Source organism: Sphaerodactylus townsendi, linkage group LG02 (genome assembly GCF_021028975.2).
Source record: "Sphaerodactylus townsendi isolate TG3544 linkage group LG02, MPM_Stown_v2.3, whole genome shotgun sequence".
Lineage (NCBI taxonomy): Eukaryota > Metazoa > Chordata > Lepidosauria > Squamata > Sphaerodactylidae > Sphaerodactylus > Sphaerodactylus townsendi.
In genome coordinates this window covers 123,518,330-123,539,788 of record NC_059426.1, presented here as the reverse complement: position 1 = coordinate 123,539,788, position 21,459 = coordinate 123,518,330, and the positions used below count along the sequence as shown (strand labels likewise).

Here is a 21,459-nt window from a genome sequence, read left to right as displayed (position 1 = left end):
TCTTTCCCTTTCCTGAAAACCTCCATAGCCTCTCCCCTTTTCCTGCTACCTTCTTAACTTCTAGGGTTGTTGAACTCCAGGCAGGGCCTGAAGATCTCCTCAAATCACAATGGATCTCCCAGCGAGGTTAGGAAATTCCTAGAGATTTAGTGGTGGTGCCTTGGGATGGTGAGGTTTGGGTAGGGACCTGACCTTAGCATGGTATAATGCCATAGAGTCCATCTTTGAAGCCATTTTCTCCAGGGAAAATGTTCTCTGTCATCTGGACATCAGTTGTAATTCCAGGTGATCTTCAGCCCCCATCTGGATAGTAGCAATTCATGCCAATTTGCATGAAGCATATCTTCACTGACAGAGCAGGAAACGTCAGTCTAAAAATGAAACCAGACAATCTCAAAATCCATTTTGTTTGAAGATGGAGACCTTGTTTATTTATTCAGAATATTTCTGTGCTGCTTCGTCAGAGTCCTGCTCAAACAGAAACACAGCCTGGAATACTGTGATTGCCTAGCCATTGAGGGAATCCGTTGCTTAAAGCTACAGGAACTTCTTTTATCATTTTCAGGTCTTTTAACCCTCCTCCAGTGTTGTTAATTTTTTCTTTAGATTTCACATTTTTCTGCAAATCTGGGGTCCTTTTCAAGTTTTCAGTAAAACCTGTCTTTCTCACTGACAGCTCCAGTCACTGGATATAGGTACCCTCAGATTTGTCTGATGTCTCTATATATAGATGATTCAAAAATCCTGTGTAGATGATTCGAAAATCCTATAAATATGGGAAATTGTACTGATCAAGACCTTCTTCTCAGGAAGAACTCCTTCCCTGAGACCTGCTTACTTTTGGGTTAATAAACTCATATGGACTCTCCTTTAATTATCTATGTAACAATGATAGATGGTGTAATGCTTTGTTGATTTATTCTATGTAATAATTATGCTTTAATAAAACAAGTTTGAAATCTAAGCAGAAACTCTCCAATAGTATTTTCTTGTGTACTTTACGTAGAATGATGGCTACAAATTAAATAATCTGGTATAGGAAAGCTAACTAGCCACCTAGTGTTTTATAAGTGCATACCGATACTTGAATGAGACCTGACCAGAGCCATCCAGAATACATCCTTCTGCCCTTCTAGTTACAGTTCAGTTTTCTAAAAGGCAAGCTGATGCAGTTTCATAACTACCTTTCCAGGGATCCAGAAATGTTAAAGAAATAAGGCTTATAGGTCTCTTAACCTTTGCACTACAGAAAATCAGCAGGTGAGGGAAAATCATAGTTGCTTGGTCTGGAACTACAATATTAGCCTCTCTAGACCTGGAGTTCCTTGGCCCTCAGAAAGAAAGATTTTTGGAAGTATGCTGTAAAGTCATGCTATATCTATTTATGCTTATATATTCCATATGATTTGCTGTGGTCATATACATCTTTCATATGTATTCTAGTATCATGCATTTGATTCAGTTTGCAGGTTTCCTTTTCTTGTGTATTATACAATAGTGCTTTCCAATAAAGCACTGAATTCATATCAGTAACACTTCGGGGTTTGTGTTTTCCTACTGACAGTCATGTACCTACCAAGATGATAAGAACCCATAAGAACATAGGGCCCCAGCTTGAATTAACAATCATTTCTTGGGGATGACCAATCAGCAAGACTGGGAACAAGCAATCAGCCATCAGTGACCCCAGGAAGATTAATTGACCGTGGGGAATTGACCCTGGTCTCCAATGAGCACCACTTTCAAGCTTAGGTTGCATTGCATTCCAGTTTCCTTTTTGACATGGCAAGTCTATAGGAGTAAAGGGGACCCTTGGAGAGAAAGACTGACCATGGACTTGCAATCCATGTCCCCCCCACACACACCTGATGCCTTTCTCCCCATCTTAGTAAGGGAGCAAGACTCACAGGAGGGGAAATTCCATCTCCTCCCCACATTTTCTCACCAGACTCAGTGTGCCTCCATGGCTGCTTTGTCCCTTCCAGATGTGCTGTAAGTCCCAGGCTCTGCCACCACAACCAAATACCACCAAAGGTATGTTCTCTGTGTTTACCCAGAAAATGTTCTTTTATTTTGCGGGGAATTTAAACTCCCCAATGTACTTTTTAAAGATGTCAGATTTTTCTGAAAATCTTGGATGTTCCCTACATTTGTAGAAATACCTGTTTTGAGTAAGTGTGGCTCAGATAAATGGATTTAGATATCCATAAATGGGGGCCACAGTTGAGAAATAGAATATAGACAATTAGCACCTCACCTTAACTACATTCTGGATCCTAAAGAAGAAAGTTTCATTCCAGACTGGATTTCTGCAGTTTGAGAAAGTTTTGGTTCGGGCTTCATCCATACAAGCTGTTGGTAACCTCAGTGTCACATAGCTATCATTTTGGCTGACTGCATTAAAAAAATTAATTAAAAATAGCAGAAGTTGTTTTGAAATGAATAACTCTAGATACTACCCCTATAACTTAAAGATCAATTTTGGAAGTGTTGTCTGTTGTGCTGACTTACTTATATAGTCATGTTACTTGCAATCCTGTAAGCAGCTAATACAAAGCTATAAGGGGGCGGAGTGGGGACTGGCACACTGGGCAGGTGCTGGTAAGTCACATGGGGTGGAAAATCACCCCCAGACCCCTTCCCCCTTCCCCCTCTCCCTGCCCCGTCAGGCCCGGCAGACACCCCAGCCAGGCCCTGCCAGGTAAATGGGATGCAGGGGGTCTGGAGGGGCAAAGGCCTTCCTACGTGCCCCCGCCACCCAAAAAGACCAGCCAAGCCCACAGGGTTTCAGGGAGAGGCTTTCCCTCCCCCCGCCGCATGTCACCCCAAAAGGTCTGCTGGGCCCACAGGGGCCCTGGCAGAGGCCTTCCCTCCCCCCACCACCCCAAAAGCTTTGCTGAGCCTGCAGGGGGCCCAGCAGAGGCATTCCCTCTCTCCCTCCACGCCACCCAAAAAAAGTCTGCTGGGCCTGCAGGGGACCCGACAAAGGACTTACCTCCATCCACTACCCCTTCCCATTTCCCCCATCCCTAGCCACCCTTTGCCACCCTCTCAAACTCTTAGCCATCCCCATTCCACCCTGCCTCCACCCCTAGCTATCCCTTACCACCTTCTCCAATCCTTACCCAACCCTTGCCTCCCTCCTGCCACCCCGAGCTCAGCTGGCATTGTTCTGAGAGGTGGTGATTTTTGGGTGACAGTGCAAAAATTATATGATCAGGATAGACTTTTAACATTTTTATTTCAACTTCAAGCATTTGTACCATATTAAATGTATTGAAATGATAGATCTAATACAGAAATATTGAAATACCAAGGGATATAGTGGTACCACAAATCACTGATAATCCATCCGGAAATTATCCGCGATTTGCAAAAACGGTGTATGTCGAGGTACGCCGTTTGCGCATGTGCAGACGCCATTTGCGCAAGCGCAACGCCATTTGCACACACGCAACGCCATTTGCGTACGCACAACGCTGTTTGAGTACCTTCGGCGGCTGCCAAAAATTGAGGCGGCCGACAATTTTAGAGGGTAGAAATTGGCGCCTGGCAACCAGCAATTTCTGAAATCGACGATTGTCAAAGGCACCGATTTTAGAGGTACCACTGTATTGAAATAAAAATCCTGTCTCTTCTCCTGAGGCAGCAACAGCTGGAGGGAGGGAGGGAGGGAGGGAGGGAGGGAGGGAGGGAGGGAGGGAGGGAGGAAGGAAGGAAGGAAGGAAGGAAGGAAGGAAGGAAGGAAGGAAGGAAGGAAGGAAGGAAGGAAGGAAGGAAGGAAGGAAGGAAGGAAGGAAGGAAGGAAGGAAGGAAGGAAGGAAGGAAGGAAGGAAGGAAGGAGGCGGGAGAGAAAATATCAGTTCTAGGCCATGGTCCCCTTCTTCAGCAGAGTGTGGTCCAGAGAATTGCTTTGCCTCTTTCATTGGTGGGGGGATTTTTGGAAAGGGCTATAATGCTGTTTTTGGAAAGGGCTATAATACTGATATAACAACAAAAACACCAATACTGATATAAGTGCAACTTATACCAAAGCCAGCAATCTTGCGACTATTGGGTGTGATGAGATGTGTGCCTTTAAGAGTGAGATGATGGGCTGTTAAGAGAACTAGAAAATCAGTTAGAACTGAGATCAGAAGAGTTCAACAAGCAAGCCACTCAGCAGGCAGTGGGGAGTGTCCTCACATGTAAAAAGAGAAATGGAAGGAGATCCCACTACAACCCCACTACTGCAGCAAAGACCCCCAGGGAAGCATCCATGCATAATGGGCAATAGTTTGCATAGGTTGCCAAAAACCTTCTGTAATCAACAGGGAGAGCTATTTGCACATACAACATTCCCTGTTAGTTTTGTGTTATCTTTAGCCCTACAAATGTGACACATGGAATTATTGCTTATGGCTCCATTCCATAGATAAGGTCTATGAGATTTAATTAAAATACATACATATCAGTTATTTTACATAAGCAAACAGAATATACAGACTCTTTCTGAACTTCTGAAAAATTCACAGAAGCTGGGGTAGGGCCATCAGACAGAATCACAAATCTCCCCTCCATCTGTTCCTTCCACATGCTATGTCCTTTTCCCACAGGGGTCCTTATAGCATTGATAATGACCACACAACCTATAAATGGTGCTTAGTGTGGAATTTCTTTAAAAATTAACAAAACAATTAAAACAACATTGTTATTAACGTTAAACTATCTAGCCTTTTGGGAACCAGGAGACTGCTGTAGGGTTAGATACTTACATACATCAGCACTTTGGAGATTTCTCATTTTTATAACTCGCACTGTGAGTAAATAGAAAGCAGGAATCTCTGCCTGAGGGACAATGTGAAAAAATGAAAACAACATTAGTCTTGATCTTCACGATGCTAGTGGCAATTCAATAAAAAGGCCAATGTAATCCAGAACAAAGAACACCTGCAGCAAATTCAGCTGTCAGATCACACCAAAGCAAGTATATAAAATGCAGTTATATAAACTAAAACTACCAGCATCAGGGAAGTAATAGAGCTCATCATGAACCCATGCCTTTGCATCCCCTTTTACGTGGGATCTTGCAAATGCCAACTAAACATTCATTCCCTGGACTTTACTAGTTTCTTCACTGCCATCAGATATTTATGGGTAGTTTCTGCTCCAGAGTGTTCTCCTGTGAAGATAATATTTAGGAGGATATAAGTAAAATAACGCAAGAGCCATAATAGGATAGGATATTTAATTTATATACTGCCCTTCCCCAGAGGGCTCAGGGCGGTACACAACATAGTAATGAACAATACATAATATCATAAGAATAGCATAGTAAATAACAGAACATAATATAATAAGAATTAAGCGAACTAACAATATCAATTGCACAAGCCCCGCACTGGACCAACTATCCATCAGGTTAACAACTAAGTGCAAATTAATAACTTATCAACATCAGATAACAACATCAATTAACAGCATCAACAACCATTGACCTAATATTGCATACAATAAGAGCATAATAATAATATAATACCAAGCATAATCACATAACATTCCATAACAACATAATAATAACACAAGAGCAGTATCAGTGTAATACTTGACCCAATGTTAATAAAAATTCAATAATAGGCACAAGAGAGAGCAAGACAATACAGGGCTTTCTCTTTCATCGTCTCCTGTTTCATTGTCTGATCAACTAAACAATGGGAAAATTCCTGTGCTCAAGGGGACTTACAAACTACTTTCCCTTCCTCTCCCCACAATAGACACCTTGTGAGGCAGTTGGGGCTAAGGGTGTTCTGATTGAACTGTGACTAACTCAAAGTCATCCAGCAAGCTTCATGTGTAGGAGTGGGGAAACAAACCTGGTTCACCAGATCAGCATTCACTGTACATGTGGAGGAGTGGGGGATCAAACATGGTTCTCCAGATTAAAGTCAACCTTCTTTTAACCACTACATCTGCTTGATCTCTCTTCTAATGGGAAATCAGTGCCTACCATTCTGTGCAAATGTATCATTGAAGAATTCCATAAAAGCAGCCAGCCTGTATCCATACTGATGTCTTATCTGGGATTAATGGGAATGGAATTGCCACAGGTGATGGAGATGACCCTTACATTACACTCAGCACAACCAGACAGCCCAACAACAGCTTTACCTCACTTTAGGCAGCCTGAATCAATCTGTTCATGGCTATTTTAATCATGCTGCTGGCATGACTTGGGCTCTTAAAGGTACCAACAGTGACAAAATGGCTATTTGGGATATGTTGTTAGCAGAGGGGGGAGAATCATTATAGGTTGGATACAGGCTTCAGAGGGGACACTTGTCTGACTTGAGCCTCTTGGGACAGGAAAGCATCAAGTATCACACCCAAATTCTTAATTGACTGCAGAGGTGTTAACTAGGGTTCAACAATACCAGAAATATTCAGTAAATTCAGATTCGGTTTTATTCGGGTGTAAAATTATCTGTATATCCGAATGAGCCAAATTTCACATTTGGAATATCCAAATAATTTAGATTCGTCTGATTATTTTGCATCTTTGGTAAATTTTGGAATTTTGGCCTGTAGGAGATATAGGTTTAAAGCTAGCAGCACCAAATTTTTAGAGGATCTTCCGGGGACACTTCTAATGATACCAGCCAAGTTTGATGACATTTGGTTCAGGGGGTCCAATGTTATGAACCCCCAAAGGGGATGCCCCATCCCCCATTGTTTCCAATGGGAGCTAATATGAGATGGGGCTACCTCTTTGAGGGTCCATAAAATTGGACTCCCCTGAACCAAACTTTGCCCCTGACAGGCACCCCAAGGTAAGTATTGGGGGATTGTCTGCAGGTGGATTATTTAGTTTTTTCTTTCTTTAAATCCTGGGGGGTGGACTCTTCAGTTTGTTGTTTTCTGTCTGTAAGCACTTCTTAAAGGATTTCACTTCCTTGAAACAATGCTTAAAGACAGAAAACAACAAACCCCCTCTCTGCTTTCACTAGACTTAACTTCAACCAGTTCTGTTTCAACCATTTCAATACAGTCTCCAGATAACTAGCCAGAATATCTGGGGCAGCATCCAGCTGGCCACCCATCAACAGACATAACTGGTGTCATCAGTGTTCTGATGACAACCGTCCAAAATTCTGGACCTCCTGGGGGAGGGGGTGCATATAGATTTTAAACAACGTTGGGGAGAGGATTGTCACCACGACGTACAATTAATGTCCTATCCCCTACTGCCACCCTCTGTCCCTGGCCCTGTAGAAATGAGCACAACTGCTGCAAGACTGTCCCATGAATACCAGAACCAATAAAGTGGTAAAATTGTAGTCAACGACCATGGCTGTCAGATCTAACAGTATCAGCGACACTCATCCGTCTTGATCCAGTTGTTTCCTGAGGTCATATGTGAGGGCAACCAAAGCCATCTTCACCCCATGGCCAAGTTGGTCCAGCATCAATGTATCCACCAGGAAATCCTGGAGCTGCTCCACAGCCACTCTCTCAACTACCTTACCCAGGAATGCAAGAAGGGACACTGGACAATATTTGGATGGATTAGGAGGATCCAAATATGGTTTCTTTAAGAGCATTCTTACCACTGCCTCTTTCAACCCCTCTAGTCATTTCAGCTCCTGCGGCTCTCCAGATGTTCAGGAACTGCAATTCCCATCAGCCTCTGTCAGCATGGCCAATTGGCCATGCTGGTAGGGGCTGATGGGAATTGTAGTTCCTGAACATCTGGAGAGCCGCAGGTTCCCTACCCCTGCTCTAGGGTGTACCAGAAAGCTTGTTTGGAGTGTGGATGAAGAGGATGTAAAAAAGCGATCTCATCAATGGCCTCTAAAAGACAGCTATGCCAATCTTCCACTAGCTCCAGGGGTGGGGCGTCCCAGTCAGCCAATGACGATGATGACAGAGAGTCAGCCCTTGCTGCCTCCCCCAGGCCAGAAGCAACCTCTGGGAAGGGGGCTCCCTGGTATGGAGCCAGGGCACGGGGAAGGCTTTCCCCACCAAGGTGCTGATGCCTGTGCTCAGACAGCCCTGCTCCACCATGGCAGAGGCATAACTAGGGGAAATAAAGTCCAGGAGGGGCAGAAAACTCAGTTTTTCCCCGGGTCCATTTTTCCTAGATACGCCTCTGGTTGCCTGTCCATTAAACAACTGCCAAGTTTCAAGCAAATTAACAAATTCTACAGGTCCCTGAGCAAGACACCCTCAGTTCTCTATTTTCCCAGCCATAATGCTGTAAAGAACAAAGGGGCTCTGCTCCTTAAAAGGAGGGAGAGAAAGAGAACTATGACTCTCTGTGGCTTGTCTCCAAAGGCTGGAACCGCTCTATGGTGCTCCCTTGAGTTAGGAATTTTGTCACTCATTTTTCGATTGCTTAGGTCCAACCAACAGCCAAAGGGAGGAAGACAGACTCAAAAAACAGTCATGCATTCAGTCTACTCAGGCATCCTACCCAACTCGCAACATGCCTACATTGCTCATGAGAGAATAGAGAAGCTGTCAGGACCTCTATGTGACTTGTCATAGTGGCTTCATAAAGAGCCAGGTGATAGGCCAGCAATGAAGATGTCTGAGGCACTCCCCAGGGTTCAACAGGAATCCTTAATAGGTGATGAAATGGGGAAAAGGTGGCATGAACATCTCTGATTCTGAGGCCTTGCCAGTCCCTGAAAGAGACAACCTCTACTGGGTAGAGGACTCCCAGAGTCCCACATGTTCAAGAAAAGGGATGCCAGGACACATCTGATATTCACCAGCAGTGACATCAGCATGCTGTCATATGCTCCCATTTCCTCTCACCAGTGCTTAAGTTTCTGGCAGATGATGAATCTAATTGGTGGAACTCCAGTCACAATGACTGATGCCTTTATCATCATCTAATGACAGAAACACTAAGATCCAACTAATCATGACATTGCCTATGTATGTGTAGCATTATCAATTGCAGGCAAAAAAACCTCAAATCTGGTATGACATTGTTTATCATCTAATTAATCTGTTGATTATGCTAAGAGATTACACAATATTTTATCCTCTTCTCTGTTGCCCTGCCAGTTGTTCAAAGTTTTGCAACATCTGAGGCATAATTTTAATTAGGCACTAAGGTTCAATAATTTTAACAGCAATATTATGAGGATCAAGATGTATTTTCTAGTGCTTATCTTTAAAACCAAGCCATCACTTAGTTTCTTTGGATGATATTTGTATCATGAACATTTCTAACAAAACACAAACATAATGCTGTAGACAAAAAGAAGTTACTTGAATTGTGTCCATTTAGCTTTGTTAGCTTGGAATGTTATTCATAATTTAAAAAATCAGATCCAAAGAACATGCTTCAGGTTTCAAACAAAAAGATGTTTGACATTTTGCAGATCTTTTTACAGCAATGAACTAATAGAACTTCTTTCTGACTTTGCTGAAAAATATTGATAATATTATTTTTTCCTGATATATTTCAATTTTCGGTTAAGATATTTTTTCATGATGTAATAAGAAAATATTTAATGAAGACATGTTCCTTATTAACATAAATTTATTTATTTATTTATTTATAATTACATTTGTATACCGCCCCATCCCCTGAGGGCTCTGGGCGGTGAACAACAAAATAATATTCCAGAAACAATAATAACAATAAATAATCAGTGTAAATATACATATTTAAAACATGAAACTACATGTTATAGTAATTCATCAAAGTGCGGAAAAGGATGCCTCCATCATAAAGCATTCTTTGTCTTATAATTAAGAAAAGAAAGGGGATTTTTAAGACCATACCAGTTCTTCAGAATACTTTTTAAAATTTCTGTAGAAAACCATGACATACAATTCCCACAGTGACAATACGATCCTAAGCAAAGTCATACCCGTCTAAGTCCACTGAAGTCAATGGACTGGGAAGGCTGTAACCTTGTTTAGGAATGCATTGTGAAATCCTTAAATTGGATAAAAATAAAAATAAAACATATATAATTCCCTTCTCACAGTTCTCTTTTTCCAGAGCCTCACTTGGATATCAAAGAGAACAGTATCTTTTTTTATAGAAAACCTTTTCTAAATAGAATATATTAAGGCATTCCCAATAAAAATAATTTTCTTGCTAAAGGTACCCAAGTGTGCTCCATAGATACCCATAAATAGCTCTGGGTTTCTACTACTGGTTCATGAAAGAGACTACCCATGTTTCCTTCGCTCCCTTGCATGCCACCCTTCACTCACTCCCCTCCCTCATTCCCCTTCCCTTGCATGGCACCCCTCCCTCCCCCTCCAATCAGGTGGGTGGGCCATGTCCAGATGCCGGACCCCCTCCCTTCCCCTCCCTTGCATGCCACCTCTCACTCTGGGAGCAGCACTGATAGTGCTGTCACTGGTTGTGAACCAGGAGAAAGATAAATGGGACTTAATTGAGATGTATCACTTTCTCCAAGCTCTCTGTGTCAGTTGTATCTACATGGATTCATTCCATCACAAATCAAAATGTCTGACCACCAGAAAAGGCAACACTAGAGTTCATGAGGCATCTATGTACATATAACAGGGAGGGGAAGTGGGCAAGATTGAGTGAAAAAGTTCTGTTTGGCCTGGGAGCTCTGCAAGGGAGAGAAGGGTCTTCAGGCTTCCCTTGGGAGCCATTTTTGCAAGCAGAGATGTCAATGGGGGCCTCTTCATGTCAATGGGGGTCTCTTCATCATCTTCGTGCTTCATGTATCCTCCTGCTAACTCCTGCAGAATATCAGTTTGCTTGTTTATTCTGGGAACTGGGATCATGGGAACTGATCTCAATAATGTGGTGCTCATTCATCATTCTAGGAGATGTCCAGGTCACACCTGGAGGTTGCAACCCTATCTAAGAAGTATCAGGGCAAGAAAAGGTTAAGCACTGCTCCGCTTGCCATGTCGATGCTCACAATAATATTCTCCTTCAACAATACAATATTATCCTTGTTCTCTAGAAGTTTTCTAAGGCAAGCTTAATGTTTGAAATACATAATTCCACCCTTAGTTACACTTTTCCCTTTTCCAGTTTTTATTGAAACATCTTAAACATGGGTGACCCAACTAGACACAAAATTCCAAATAAAGCTTAACTGTGTCTGTATAGATTTTTAAGCTTTATTTTAATTCAAACAAGAAAGCCCCACATAACACATAAAAAACTGTACTGACCTTCTTTACAATTGCATTACAATAGTGGTTCATAGCCCTGTGATGTCCAGCCAAGAAACTTTGATATCTTTCATCTTCCATTATTTCCACCTGAAGTATCCCCACCTAAAGATTGTCCATAACAAAAAAAATGTTTCCAAAGTCATAAACTGTGAACCATCGTGCACTAAAATGGAAGCCTATGGCTCATTCCACAATGGGCAATAAACACAGATTAAGGACAGTTAAAAAACAATGGGGGGGGGGACTTCACATGCATCCCACTCCTAAAGCGAATCTGCTCTGTGTTATTTCCTCAAAACCAGGTTTTTTGAGAATAACACTATTCACAAGACTTTTGAAAAATCCCGGGTTGCAGCCACTTGTGAGCAAATGACCAGGCAGGAGGCGTTTATTCGGCTGCGCTTTCCTTTTTTTAAAATTTCCCAGCTTACATCTGGATAGCCACACAGGTGCAAATGGTCGTATCGTGGTATCAAGAGATGTCAGCATAGTTGTGGGGATTCATTTGTGCATGGCTGCATAGCTACGCATCAGTGGGAGGTAAATAAAAAATAGATCTGTCTCTGTGCAAAAGCGCAACAGCAACATGCACGGTTTCCATGGTTTCCAATCGCTGCCTGCATGGATGCATGCAAATGTGAAAACAGGAAAGTGGGATACTTTATCCTAACTGCAACCCACTAAATATTTGCTGTGCAGAAAGGGCCTAAGAGCCAGTGGGGTGTAGTGGGGAAGAGCAGTGGACTCTAATCTGGAGAATCAGGTTTGATTCCCCACTCCTCCACATAAAGCCCACTGACCTTGGGCTGCTAACAGTTCTCTCAGAACTCTTTCTGGCCCACCTATTTTACAAGGTGTTGTTCTGGGGAGTGGAAGGGAAGGTAACTGTGAGCTGCTTTGAGACTTTTTAAGATGAAGAAAAGAAGCATATAAAAACAACTCTTCCTCTTCTTTACTGACTTACAGTGAAATTTTACTACAGACACTAAAACCAAGTATTGCAAAGTTATTTATTTGATTCATCTCTTAGCAACCAAGAAGACTTCGCTTCTAAAAATGTAGATTTCTTCTTGAGCAAAAGAAAAATCAAGTCACCTTTCAAATCTGAAAATTCAAGGTAATCCAAATGAATATAATCTGCAGAGTTCATTCAGTTAGTACCACATCTGCAGAATCTATTATGGAATACTATTATGGGATCTATGGAATACCATGAAACATTCCTGACATCACTGGCAAAGGCAAGGTGTTCAAACACACAAGCATAAATGCCCTTCTGTACTTTGGAAGAGATCATTCAAATAGATAGTTTAGAATTTTTATACTGAAAAAGATAAATATACTCTGTGAGCTCTAATTTATTTTAATTGACTGACTAAATTCACTGATAGTTTCTGTCATAGGTGATGCCCAATCATAATTAGAATTCCAAGTATTTGTTCCAACCACTCATACAATGATCTGGAATAACTAATCTAAGATAACCTGGTTAAAAAATTGATTTCAACATTCTAATTTTCAGATTAAATGCTTTCTATCTAGCTTTTGCTTCAAAAGACATCTCCCCAATCATGACTTTCAAAGCTAATCCTGCTCCTTCTTAGAATTCCCAGAATATTTTGTAAAAAATATTACTAATGGTCAATCAATATTATTTGTTACCACACTGATCCAAACCCTTGCAACATACAATTGCCCAGAAACTTTAGAATTCAATCCTTTAAATGCTGAAGAATCAAATTGTCCACCATAGGAGTAATAAAATCTTGAAATATCCTTCCCATTGTTCATAGCTTTCTTATAAGAAGAAAAAAAGAGGAAGAGTTATAATTTATACTCCGCTTATTTCAACTGGCTTGCAAAGCCTCTTACCCCTACCTGTATTACCCCTGATATTTGGCATGACTATTTTAGCAAACTTTTTAATGACGATATTTTAAGCAATGGATCTCTTTCACCCATCCCTTTAGATTTGCCAAGTTGGCCTCCTGTCTCATCTCAAGAAGTAGTTGAGCTGTTAGAGGACCTCAAAGGAAGGAAAGCCCCTGGCCCTGATTCTATAATTCCAGAGATTCTGAAATTTCATACTGATTGGTGGGCCCCTATCCTGGCCACTCTTTTTACCCAAGTAAACAGTTCAGGTATCCTACCCAAGACTTGGCTGTCTGCAACTGTGTTTCCCATCCATTAAAAAGGAAGTCACTCAGAGCCTGCCAACTTCCGCCCCATCAGCCTCCTCTCAGTGATAGGGAAGATTTATGCCAAATTACTACTGAAGAAACTTCAGCTGTGGCTTTCCCCCTCTGGTGCAGTGGGGGCTGAACAAATAGGCTTTCGCAAGAAGAAATCTCCTCTGGACCATGCTTGTGCTATTACACCTAGCCAGTAAATATTCAATCAATGCAGATAACAAACTCTACGCTGCCTTTATTGATTTAAAGGCTGTCTTTGACTCTGTGCCAAGAGAACTTCTCTGGACAAAACTGGCTGCCCTCAACATTGATGCCAGACTCTTGTTCTTAATTAGGCAACTGCACACAAATACCAGTTGCCGGATCAAGTGTTCCCACGAAGGCCTTTTGACAGACAGTATTCCAATTACCAAAGGGGTTAAACAGGGCTGCGTCCTGGCCCTCACTCTCTTCAATCTTTTCTTAAGTGACCTCCCCTCTGCCCTCTCAGCAGTGAACAGCCATGCCCCAAAACTGGGTACATCCCATGTATCAATTCTGCTCTATGCAGATGATGCTGTCCTTCTCTCTCGATCCAGAGTTGGCCTCAGACGCTTAATGAAGCGCTGTGTGGATTACTGTGAATCCAACAGACTGACAATAAATTATGAAAAAACCAAGGTATTGGTCTTCTCTAGGTGCTTTAAGAAGCTCACATGGGCAATGAAAAGCACCCAAATTGAACAGGTTAAGTGCTATAAATATCTTGGCCTCTCATTCTCCTTTAACCTTTCATGGACAACCCAGAGGAAGGCCGCTCTTCTAGCTACATCTAATAGTATGTCAGCACTACTACGTTTCTTTTACAGCAGTGGCCACTCCTTTATCCCTCCTGCCCTCAAATTTTTCAATGCCAAAGTCGCCTTGAGATTGCTTTACAGAGTCCCAATTTGGATTCAAGCTATTAACTACTCCTTGAATTTTCTTCAATCCAAATTTTTTCACAAGATAACTGGACTCCCAAATTGCGTGCCCTATGCAGCCCTTTGTCAGGAGTTAGGTCAAAACTCCTTGGAATCAGCCGCTTGGCTGAGGACTTTTAGATTCTGGCTGCGAATTCATTTTCTCTCAGACTGTAATTCCCTGGTCCACCGTCTGCTCTCTGACACCCATTCCAACCCCTGGTTTTCCATAATTGAAAAAAAATTGCCTCTATCGGACTGTCAGTGGATTCACTTTGCCCTTTGTCCTATTCAGAAGCTTATAGGAAATTAAAAGGTCAATTTTGGATAGAGAGTTCTCTACCCTAATCACCGCAGCCAAGAAAACGTGCTCCCCCCTGTATTTTTCTCTTGGCACACTACCTGTATTGCTTAATAAACCCTGTTCAACGGAGAGCCATAATGCTCGCCAGGTTTAATTTTATGCCTTCTGCCTTGTTACATGGCAGATTTAATAAGCAAGAAAAGGCTAAAAGATTGTGCCCATGTAACGATGGCTCAGTTGAATCTCTGGCCCACCAATTACTTCACTGTCTCAAATTCAAGGAAATCAGATCCAAGTATGTGAATCTCACTCCTTTACATTTACCCGATCTCCCCGATTTATTTAGATTACACTACTTGTTGGACAACCCTGATCCTTCTCTCTGTATGATAGTGGCAGACTTTCTCCTGGAAATTACTAAATGCCTGTAGATTTCCTTCATCCTAACATGTATATCCTGTATTGTATATGCTTTTTAATCTGTTTTTATTATTGTTGTACTGCTGTCTATGCCAATAAAGGCTTGCTTCTGAAAAAAAACTGGCTTGCAAGTTCCTTCCTCTCCTCTCCCCGCAACAGAAACCTTGTGAGGTAGGTGGGGCTGAGCAGAGGCGTAGCCAGGAAAAATGGAGCCTGGGACAAAATCTGAGTTTTGCGGGGGGAGGGCATGACCAAACAACATTTTTTGCACCAGGTCATCTCAAAGTCACCATCTCATTATAGAACATGCCCCAACACACAAATCTGAACACACCCAGGGCTCCCTAGTTTAAGAAACATTGAAAGTAATGCTATTTTTGAAGGGGGGGAACCAACCCTGAAACAGAATCACTTTTAATGTTTAAACTAGAGAGCCCAGAATCTCCTTTTAAATCCACCTTAAAGGGAGACTCTGGCCTCCCTGGTTTAAACAACATTGAAAGTGATGCTGTTTCAAGGTAGATTCCCCACCCACCCCCCAAACAGCATCATTTTCAATGTTGGTTGTTATGGGTTTTCCAGGCTGCATGGCCATGGTCTGGTAGATCTTGTTCCTAATGTTTCACCTGCATCTGTGGCTGGTATCTTCAGATGTGTATCACAGAGAGAAGTCTGTTATACACTGTGTCCAGACTTCTCTCTATGATTCACCTCTGAAGATGCCAGCCACAGATGCAGGCGAAACATTAGGAACACGATCTGCCAGACCATGGCCACACAGCCTGCAAAACCCACAACAACCAGTTGAATCTGGTTGTGAAAGCCTTCAACAATACTTTCAATGTTTTTTTAATATAGGGAGCTGAGATTCTCCCTTTAAATCCACTCCAAAAGAAGTGGATTTAAAGAGAGAACCTGGGGGAAATTTGAGGGTGCCTGTCAGGGGAGCAATGTTTAAGCTAACAGTACCAAAATTTTAGGCTACCTTCAGGAGACTCTCCTGATGAAACCACCCAGGGTTGGTGAGGTTTGGTTCAGGGGGTCCAAAGTTATGGACTCCCAAAATGGGTGCTCCATCCCCCATTGTTTTCAATTGGAGTTAATAGGAGATGGGGTCTACACCATTGAGGGTCCATAACTTTGGACCCCCAGAACCAAACTTCACCATACCTGGGTGGTATCAGCATGAGACTATCCTGACCCTCAAAATGGTAGCCCCATTTATTATTAGCTCCCATTGGAAACAATGAAGGTTGGGGCACCCCTTGGGTGGTCCATAACTTTGGACCCCCTGAACCACACCTCACCAAACCTGGGTGGTATCATCAGGAGAGTCACCTAAAGATACCCTGAAATTTTGGTGCCACTAGCCTAAATACTGCGCCCCCTACTGGCCGACAAAATAAAAACACTAAAAATACCAAAAAAGTTAGAAATGAGCCCAAATTTTTCTGCACCCCCAATGATGGGCGCCCGGGGCATTTGTCCCTGAATGTCCCCATTGTAGCTTCTCCTCTGGGGCTGAGAAAAGTCAAAGAGAACTGTGTCTAGTCCAGGCTTTATGTGGAGGAGTGGGGATTGGAATCAAACCTGATTCTCCAGATTAGAGTCCACCACTCTTAACTGCCTTCCAAAAAAGCTTCACTTGAAATACAGCTCCTAAATATTTTAATATTTCTATTTGTCTGTAGACTGACCTGCCACTGAACATTTGTATTTTCTCATCCATCATTTTTTACAAAAGAGAAGGACCTTTGACATAGAAACATTAACAATTAGTCTCTCTTTGGAACAATACTTCAGAAAGCAGGCCATAAGTTCTAGAAAAGGCAGATGGAATGCATCTCTGAAAACATAGGAGCTTAGACCATTGATATACAAATTCAATAACAGATGAGTGAGGATACATCCTTACTTCACTACTTTGCATAATGCAATAGCTCTAGTTAGTTCACCAGACAGACCACATCTTACTTGAGTTGTAGGCTATCATATAATTGATTAATCAAAAATAGGAGACACTTTTCAGTAGATGATAATAATTTCTTATAAGTTAGGAAAGCATGTAACTTTCTGATATCAGACTTATTGGACAATAGTTACACTTGGAGGAGGACAGGGAGCTATTCCTGTCGGCAGCAGAGGATAGAACTTGAAATAATGAGTATACATTACAGGCAGAAAGGTACCATCTGGACATAAGGGAAAAATCTGCATTTTGCATCATCTGAGGATTTTTCGATTTTGGCCTTGATCGAATTTGTTCTGATGGCTTGCTCTTGGGCGGCTAAAATCAGGGATTCAGTTTCCTTTTTCAGAGTTCCAGTTGTTAACCGTTGGGCTTTTCCAGGCCAAACTCTTTTCCAGGCCAAACTCCATCGAAATGTCTGTGCTGAATATTCGGACTGTGTTTACTAGTGACTGGATTTCTGTGTCTGATTTCCCATACAGCTTCAAATCATCCATGTACAGCAAATGTGAGATTTTTTTCTGAGTCTTTGGCCATTTGATAGCCCAACTTTGTTTTCTTTAAAATTACTGTTAGTGGGATCATGGCAATGATAAACAGTAAAGGTGATAGTGAATCACCTTGGAAAATTCCTCGCTTAATCTTGACTGTTCCAAAGTTTTCATTTCCGACTGTCAGTTCAGTTTTCCACTGTCTCATCGCTTTTTCAGTGAATACTCGAATGTTTTTGCTGATGCCAATTGTTTCCAAGCATTTCACGATCCAACTATGGGGCAGTGAGTCAAATGCCTTCTCGTAATCGATCCAGACCATATGCAAATTCGTTCTTCGATTCTTGCAGTTCTCCATTATCATTTTATCTATCAGGAGTTGATCTTTTGTGTCCCTGCTCCTTCTTTTGTTCCCTTTTTGCTCCACTGGCAGGATGCTATTTGATTCCAAGTAGTCCATGATGTTATCTGCTATTATGCCAGTGAGCAGTTTGAGCATCATGGGTAAACATGTTATTGGCCTGTGGTTTCCAGGTGTTGCTCCTTTGTCTGGATCTTTCTGAACCAAGTTTATTACTATTATTACTATTATTACTATTATTACTATTATTACTATTTTATTCATTAATTCCCCACACCTCTCCCTGCAGAGGATTTGGAGTGGCTTGCAGCATTTAAAATACAGTAAATACAAATGCAATAGAAATAAATATGACAAATACAAAACAATGAAACCATTTAAAACATCAATTTAACAAGCCAGTCTTCACGATTAAAACAACTGGCCAGTTCCTCTTCCCTCATGGAATGTTGGCAGGTCTTTCAGGAAATGAACTTCCCCAGTTCCAGGGAGGCAGCCACTTAAAATGCCCTTGGTCTGGGGCTTGACAGGCAAGCAATTCATGGGCCAGGCACCTGCAGAAGACCCCACCATGATGATCTAAGAAGGAGGCGAGGGTCATACTGGGAAAGGCTGTCATACAAGTAAAATGGTCCCAAACCCTTTTCTGCCTTTATATGACAAAGGCAACACTTTCAATTGGCATCAGAAGCTGACTGGAAGAAAGTGCAGATTCCAAAATATTGATGTTATATGTGCAGACCAGGGAGATCCAGGTTCAGATGTCCATCTTCCTATGAAAGCTCACTGGGGGATTTTTGACCAGTCACATACTTTCAGCCTATTTCGCCTCACAGGGCTGCTATGCAGATTTTAAAAAGGAGCAGGATAATGTAAGCTGCAGACCTCAGAGGGGTGCAGAACTGAGTGAGGCGTATAGTTTGTACATTAGTTTCTTGAAATAATACAACTGATTTTATTTTCAAGGTTTTTTCAATTTTAAGATAATCACAACAGTGCTATGGAATTATCAAGTCTTGTGGAAGTTTTCTATATACTGTGCTCCCTACCACTTGCAAGAATTCCAAAGGCACCAGCTACTGAGATCTGCCTCCTGGAATTATAAATGACCAGTGCTTCTCAATGGGCAGTAGACTTGTGTCCACAGTCCCAATATTTTTCAATAGGAGTCCTCCAAGCAGCTAAGATTCTCTGTTATGCATGTCTGCATATCTTCAAAGATAGGTCCTCCAACTTTTTTTTTAAGGAAAACTATATATTGCCAGAATTGGCAGGAAGAGTTGAGGACAACTATGTACTTTTGGGGCTGAAAAGGCATCCATGTTCTGAGCCTGCACAGCAAATGTCTTGGGGCAACCTTCAGCAAAATGCTGGACACAAGGCAGCAGCGGGTGAAACTAACCAGAGAATTTAATGGGCAGGAAAAATAAGATGGCTCCTGAGCTCTGCATTCCAGGCAGGGGATGTCTTGCAGGCAGATTAGGGGGAAAGGGGGCACTTTAAAGAGTCCTCAAAATAGGACAGCTTGAGCAGAAATAAGGCATTCAGAGGACTCTTGGGGGGGAAAGCTGTGGGGAGTTCCTCCCCAATACACCTTTTTTTGCATCCTCACAACATCTTATTTGTGCTGTGCAGAATGGACTTCTGTCTCTTGGAAATATTTTCTGTGGAATCATTTAGCATAACTCCATTCCCCCATCACTGGGGGTGGGGGGTGGGGTTGTCTCTTCAGTTGCATTTATTCTACACTCTACTGCTGAAAATATGTTATTCCTGATGGTGGTGAGATGCCATCCATGATGCAAAAAAACAACCCTCCACCTTTTTTTAATTTTATGTGGGTGCTTTCGTGTTAATAAAAACACTAAGAGTACACCACAGAACACTAAAACAAGAGAAAGAGTGAGAAAAAACCAAAGGGTTGATTATACTAAGCTGGCTCTGAACATCAGCTCAACTGGTCTCCGAAAGATAAACACACAAGCTTATTAAGAATAACCACATTCCAACCAACCAACAAACCACAAATAAACTCAAGTTATAAACTCAAATAAAAAGAAAGAAAACCAATTAAAAGCCAATAAACCCAATTAAAAATGACAACTAAAAATAAAACCCAGAACACTTTTTAACCCAGCTATGACACCTCACTGTACATTAATTGCACTGTGAAAGATAGTGGAAAGTTCCACAGAGAATGAACTGCTGTGTAATATATTCAACAAAAAATCTACATTAAAAATGCATAAAGAAAGATTCTAGGAAAATACTGCTGCATACCAAATAGACCACAGTTTCCTCCCACAGTTTCCTCTCTATCTGCATTTTTTAATTACCTGCTGTTTTGTCCTATATGGAATTGCATGCTGCCTCCCATATATTTCTGTCATTCGACCGACATTTGTTGCAGCATTTGGGACCTAGAAGGAGCAAACAAAGAAGCTTAATAATTCCTTAAAATTATTTAAGTTTTTTTTTCATTTGCGATAATATTGTATCTCATAGAGCAGATACAAAATTACAAGGACGATAACAGCCAGAATACTATAATTGAGTGTGCACTGCGATACCATCCTAATTTATTACCATCTTCATTTATGTGCTAGGCACTCAAATGTTGGATTAGGATCTGGGAGGCATTGGGAAAAGTCATACACTCTCAGCCTAACCCATCTCACAGGGGTGAGGATAAAATGGAGAAGAGGTGATCAATGTAAACTGCTTGAGTCCCCATTGGAGAAAAATGTGGGCAATAAATAGAAGAAAAAGAATAATCCATGTTTCTGAGACTCCAATCTATCAGATGTAGAAGACATAAAAATAAGTTGTCAGCTGCCCTTCTTGTTCAACTCTGGTTTAGATCTTTGTAAGTCTCCCTGAGCCCAAGCCTGGTTAGGAACAGGAGGAATATAAATTTAATAAAATAAAATAAAAATTGTTCAGTGCATAAACTGTCCTCTGTCTCAGACTCATATATCACAACACAATACACAATTCATTTTTCTTTATGTGCCATCTGATAGTGAGAACTCTTTCTTACCTGATGCCAATAGACTGGTGAACCCATACAGACATCTGTTTCATACACTTCAAATGCTGCTGCAAGTGTTGCCCTAAAACCAGAGCACTAACCTGACAATGAGACTTGAAATGTAGTTAAGAATCTTTGAACTGGTTTAAGAAAACAAACTGGTATATGACTAATTAAATCAGAGCTCCACCCCTCTCTGATTTGAAAATTATAGGAACTCACCTTCCACCGACTCTCCAGGCAACTATATCAGCTAGTTGACATGTGGATCCTTTCTATTTTCTGCTTTTTGAAGAATCAGAGATCAAGGAGATTGAATAGGCTTCAACAACTGTAAAGCTCCACATCACTGGGGGTGGGGGAACTATCCTTAAGATCTAAGATACTGGGCTAATTGGACCTTTGGTCTTATCCAGTCAGCTTTTTCTTTGAAAAAGAATCAGTTATTTAAGCAATTTAATCTGTTTTTGAAACTGCCAGAGTTTCCACCTTTATAATTGGACAAGACTCTTCTTGCTGCAATTTTTTTAGACATAAGTAGCCCAGGCAGTAGGAGGAGAAAATAGGAAGCTTTATGTGTG

At 41.5% G+C, this 21,459-nt stretch overlaps 1 protein-coding gene across 1 annotated transcript in view; it reads right to left on the bottom strand.

Moving 5' to 3' along the window:
- The window catches only part of LOC125426344 (cytosolic phospholipase A2 epsilon-like), a 41,592-nt gene extending 36,732 nt beyond the window's left edge, over positions 1-4,860 (bottom strand). The window contains exons 1-2 of the mRNA XM_048484601.1: positions 4,755-4,860; positions 2,258-2,394 (exon numbers count right to left, since the gene is read on the bottom strand). Coding sequence (XP_048340558.1) covers positions 2,258-2,394; positions 4,755-4,860 — 243 coding nt within the window. The remainder of the gene's footprint in view (positions 1-2,257; positions 2,395-4,754) is intronic.
- Between the last annotated feature and the right edge of the window lie 16,599 nt (positions 4,861-21,459).